This window comes from Peromyscus californicus, unplaced genomic scaffold, assembly GCF_007827085.1.
Source record: "Peromyscus californicus insignis strain IS unplaced genomic scaffold, ASM782708v3 Scaffold_11__1_contigs__length_118956290, whole genome shotgun sequence".
In the NCBI taxonomy this organism is placed as follows: domain Eukaryota; kingdom Metazoa; phylum Chordata; class Mammalia; order Rodentia; family Cricetidae; genus Peromyscus; species Peromyscus californicus.
In genome coordinates this window covers 34176758-34182204 of record NW_026294402.1, presented here as the reverse complement: position 1 = coordinate 34182204, position 5447 = coordinate 34176758, and the positions used below count along the sequence as shown (strand labels likewise).

At 38.6% G+C, this 5447-nt stretch overlaps 1 protein-coding gene across 1 annotated transcript; it reads right to left on the bottom strand.

The window, feature by feature from the left end:
- Positions 1-1508: 1508 nt before the first annotated feature.
- Positions 1509-3730, bottom strand: Tmem225 (transmembrane protein 225). The gene is made up of 4 exons (XM_052728629.1): positions 3553-3730; positions 2842-2988; positions 2441-2575; positions 1509-1738 (listed from the first exon to the last, which is right to left on the bottom strand). The coding sequence occupies exons 1-4, from the start codon at positions 3728-3730 to the stop codon at positions 1509-1511; spliced, it is 690 nt and encodes a 229-aa protein (XP_052584589.1).
- Positions 3731-5447: the final 1717 nt, after the last annotated feature.

Here is a 5447-nt window from a genome sequence, read left to right as displayed (position 1 = left end):
AAAGAGGAATAGGGTAAACTTGAAGATGAAAATATCCCCAGTTCAAGTGTCATACATTGGTCCTCTTAAGTAGTAGAAAACAGCTATAAAACAATACATCAAAGAACAGTCATTGAAAACAAAACAATACAGTCAAAGAACAATGCATCAAGTTAGATAGCTACCCAGTAGAAGATGACAAACAGCAGTCAGCAGTGCTCAGAGGTTAACGCAACTTGTTTCAAACATGTCTGTAGAGAGCCGCTGTTTTACACTCCTGTTGATAGCCTGCTTTTCAAATGGCTAGGAGAGTATGAGAGTATACAGTTTGAGATCTATTTGAGAGACTCTGTACGAATGAGTTGGAAAACGGGGGAAAAAGGATGTTTAGTCAATTGGTTGGTGCTGCAGACTGTAGAGAACAAGGAGAAACACACCAATGCTTTTTCCACAAGGCTTCTCAAGAAATTTGTTTAAAAATACATATATAAATACGTATTATAAATATACATACATATATGTATGACAAGACATTTGAGTTATTCATTGTATATCATGTTTTATAAGTAACTTACTAATACGTTGTGTGAGATTTGCCTTATAGTCTCAAAAATGTTAAGCTTGATACAAACATTGGTGTAACTAGTGATTAATGGGGGTGTACAATAGCCCCAAACAGTTTAGTGCTTATCTTAAAACAGTCTGTACCTCCACCAACATAATGTGATGCTCTAGCTACCTGGTGGAAGCCTGCCTTTAACACAGGAGAACCGTCTTTAGGGAAGTTCAGTTCATGTTTGCATGCTTACACTTAACAGGAATCACTGCCATCATTGACGTATTATGTGATGTTGCCACACTGCTATAGGAAAACTGAATAGCTACTGATTCACAGAGGTGATAAACTTCCTCTTGTTTTTCCTCCTGGTTCTGTCCTAGCTTGTGTTTGCCACTGTGTCCTATACCTACACAATTTCTCCAAACACCTGAAAGGTTAGTTGGACATCATTTATCCAGAGGCATTGAGGTAGAAATGAGTTCATGATGTAAAATCACCAGCAAGCCGTCCTGAAAAGTGTTTTTATCATAGTAAATAAAGATGAGATTAGGAAAATGTCTAGAGGAATGCCAGTTTGAATAAAAAAAATCTCCCAGTAGAAATAGTGGAAATAATAAGAAAGGATGTAATGCTAAAATTTCATAAAATGGAGTGATGTATCTACAGGTGTTTATCATATTGCTTTGTCTTCCCATCAATATGTTCAAAATATTACACAATAAAACAAAAAATATTCTATACTGTTATAGAGTTAACAGTGCAGCAAATACGATTTATTTAGAGTTTTTGCATTGATAACAAATATAGAGGAAATCAGACCAAGATTTAAAAAGTGACATTTTTGGAATATTTTCATTGACCTCAATGCATTCATACATATTCATAATGCCATACACAGATGAAATTATTGGAGACACACACACACACACACACACACACACACACACACACACACACACACACTGCTACGTCATAGAGCCCAGGTTACACGACGTGATTGTACATGTGGTCTGTTCAGGGTATCATCCTTTGAGGTCATGGAGTGCACATGGACAATGCTCCGAGGCATTGTGGTGCGCTCTGGAAGTGAAATCACTTGGATTGAACTCCCAGACAGCCTTCTTCTACTGACTTCGCTGGATGGTATACAGAATTTCAGGCAGGCACATTTGTCTGTGCACTGCATGAAACAGAAGGTACCTAGGGACAGAGACACAAGGGAGCAGGATTAGTGTACTGTGCAGAGGTGTGGGACCACTTCCTTCCAAATTCTTAGAAGACTCTGAGCACTGAGCCTTGTGAATGCTTCCCAGCTTCTATCTGCAGTCATCCTGGAGAAGAATGATTTAGTCAGAGGGAGTGGAATTATCCACAGTAACCTGTGGAGGGTTCATTCTGAATGAAGATGTGCTTTGATATGGGTTCTTTGAGGAGGTGCAATTCTTATGAAATTTTAAAGACTCCCCAGGAGAAGGAGAAGGGGACCCCTTGTCTTGGTGGGTCCCTCTCGTATCAGCTTTGACACTGCCTGTCTTGTAACTGCTTTGGCACCACGCTCTTTTCCTTGGCTCCCTGGCCCTCTAACATAATTGAACCTTGTTCTCAGCCACTGTCCTTGGTGGTGACCTTCATGGTTTATCTCTCCCTTGAAGTTGTAAAGTACTAAAAATATTGAAAAGGAGAAGACGAGGAGTGCTCTTAGAGGCAGGGATAGCCTACCATGTCCAATTTCAGCTTTCTGCTTCTAAGAACTGTATTTAGATTGTCCAGCTGATTTTTTTTCACCCTTTAAAGCATGGGTTTGGCCTCTTCTCCTCGATTCTCCATTTTCATTATTTCGTACTTTACTCCGTATGGATTCACTGATTTCTATCTCTCTTTTAGTGCCCTGGAGATACTCACCACAGGTAAGGAAGAGTGCGATGGCTAAGTAGACAGTGAAAGCGATCCTTTTGACCTTGTAAGTAACAAAGTATGTTTGTTGACCTTTATTTAGCTTGTGATGATACACAGTGATTGCGTAGAACAAAAGGCAACCTATTGTCCAAAATAAAGAAATTTTTTTCTTAAGAAATTTAAACTCATTAGTCACATCTTCACCCCCATTCACCTTACTTCCCAAACTGTCACTTCCAGGACAGCCATTTCATAGAGTGATCATAAGTTAGTGACAGATCTAACTCAGAAGCAATATATACCCTTGAATCAGAGAATTGGAAAGACTAGCTATTTAAGGGTTACAGGTGGAACCTACAAGCCCATTGCAACTTCCATCTATACCAGTGGAGCCAGGAAGTTGTTACCTGTGAAGAAACTCAGGAAACCAATTAGGAGGTGCACACACTTATTTTGAGAAATCATAGAGGTGAATTGCAGACCTAAGATCAAATTAAGATAGATGGATATGTTGAGACTCATCCTCATCATGCTACTGATCGTCCCCAGGTTATCTGTTGGGAAACAGAAGCTGTATTGAGAGAATGACAAGGTATTTCTTCTAGACTCATTTCCACAACTGTCGAGGTCAAACTTTCATGAGGATCTAAAAAAGTCAGAATGCGAAAGAGGGAAAAGGAGTAAAGAATAAAGAGGCAGTGTGCTTGAGACAGCTGAGAGTCCCAGCAGAAACTTAGTGCTTTTATAAGCTCTTTCATAACTCACAGGTTAAATACCTTATTCCACCCATTCTCTCTTAGGGATGCTAAAATCCATTTGCCTTTTGGCTAGTCATTTTTGTCATACCCCTCATGTCCAGTTGTGCTGGTAACCCTACTGCTACTTACCAGTTTTATCAAAAGTCCAGTGCTTAAACCAGTGAGATCCTAATATTTTCTCCCAAAATCTAAATGGTGAAATTTTAGTTTTCCTCCACTACATTATGTTTGCAAATGGATTTACTGTGGGCCTGAGAAAGTTGCTCCCAGGAATAATGGGTAAATTGATCAGATGATAAAAGTCAAAGGAACCATGAAAATTTCCTCTCCACCCACTACTTTCCATAGTATAGTTCTGACCTTCAGGCCAAAAAGCAGGACAGCAACCCAGCCATGGACTGTGGGTAGTCTTATCCTTTCTTATTTTGGGAATCAGTTCCACCCAGTTTTCCATGATTAATCCTACCACCAACATGAGTATGGCCCCAGAGGAGAAGACTATGTTGACACTCTGGATACTTCTGTTTGGGAGATGCATCACTGTGGATAAAAAATTTCTATCGGAGACTATCACCAATGTTTCACATGTCTTTTCTTTGATCAGTCACAGGAAGAAGGATGAAATCTGAATGTTCACTGACTGCAGAGGTGTTGCCACAGACATCAACAGAGGCAAAAGCTGAAGTAACCTGTAGAGCAGAAAAGATGACTTCCTCCCTTTACCATTCTTATATAAAGGGCAGACTGTTGTCAGAGCAACAAACTACCGTGGAATCCTTTGTCTGTTGGTTTGACCCTTGACCTTGGAACATAAGGCATAGGAGCAACCAAGCTGTGCAAAAGTTCTTTGAGAGAGCTGTATGTGGCAAAGTCTGATACCATAGAAAGAGATATCAGAAACGGACTTTAAAGGCATTTGACAGGTGTAACTAAAGGAGTTCCATATTGCAGTCAGAACTACATGTGCTGGGGTTAGTTGACACTGGGTGGAGTCTGTGAAGCAGACAATCCCCAGGTCTTTTGGATAAGTGCTCAGTTAATTGGCAGCACAAAAGGGAATGCCCATTAGAAATTTTGGGTGTGTTGTATAAACTCAGGTCTTCAATGTGGTTTCTCAAAGAAGCCTATTTAATTAGGCTTCTAGGGAGACTAAAGCTCTGAATCTCAAAAAAAAAAAAAAATGTTCTGGTATACTGGGTCATTTCAGTCCACTATCTTCCATAAGGTGTAAGAATCATTTCTTGTCAGAATTGCCTTTGTAACTTGACAGAGAAAACATTTTGTGGAGTCCTTGAGGAGAAAAAACTATGGTATGCGTTAGGTTTGGATCCAGAGGGATGTTCAAAAACTCCTTAAATGCCTTTTCCTGGGAGCCAAGAAAACTGTCTCCAAATACTTTCCTTCTGTTCCCCCCCCATTTTTCCTTTTATTGAAAATATTCTTTTCTCATACACTGTATTCTGATTATAGTTTCCCTGCCTCTTCTCCTCCCAGTTACTCCCCACCCCTCTCCCCTTAGAATCCACTCCCCTAATGTTTCCATTAGTAAAGAACAAGCAACCAAACATGACAAAATATAATAGATGAAGCAAAAACTATGATATCAAAGTTAGGCATGGCAACATAAAATTAGGCAGCACATAAAGGAGTGCGCATCTTTTCTGTTTCCCTTTTGTGAGGTGGAACAGGGGTTGATATGTAAAGCAAAGAAATTTTTTTAAATAAAAAAAAGAAAATAGATTTTTTTTCTTACATAATACGTCCTGATTATGTTTTCCCTTCCCTCTACTCTTCCTAGTTTCTCCTCATATCCCCTCCCACTGGATCTATTCCTTTTCTGTCTTTTATTAGAAAACATACAGGTTTCTAGGGGATAATTAAAATAGAATAAAATAAAAATTAACACACTGGGAAAGGATAAAATAAACAAACAGAAGGAAAAGAGGCAAAGAAAAGACACAAGGAACAGATATAGACATAGAGACACACTTCTTCCCACATTCAGGAATCCCATAAAAACAGTAAACTGAAAGCCATAATATATATGCAAAGGACCTGTAGAATAAAAAGAGAGAAAAATATATAAATAAAATAAAAACAAAAACAAAAAATAAAAAATAAGATGAAAAAACCCCAAAATATAGAAAAGCCCTAACATGTCATGAGACGAGAAACTTCCAAAATAAAAATAAAAACAACAACAACAACAACAACAAAATAAGATAAAAAGATCCCCAAATACAGAACAGTTCTAA

Coding starts and splice junctions, on each gene's coding strand:
- Tmem225 (XM_052728629.1), bottom strand. CDS start 3,730: ATGCATCTCCCAAACAGAAGTATCCAGAGTGTCAACATAGTCTTCTCC. Junction 2,576..2,841: donor TTTCCTGAGTTTCTTCACAG/GTAACAACTTCC, acceptor TTTGGACAATAG/GTTGCCTTTTGTTCTACGCA. Junction 1,739..2,440: donor CGCACTCTTCCTTACCTGTG/GTGAGTATCTCC, acceptor CTCTGTCCCTAG/GTACCTTCTGTTTCATGCAG.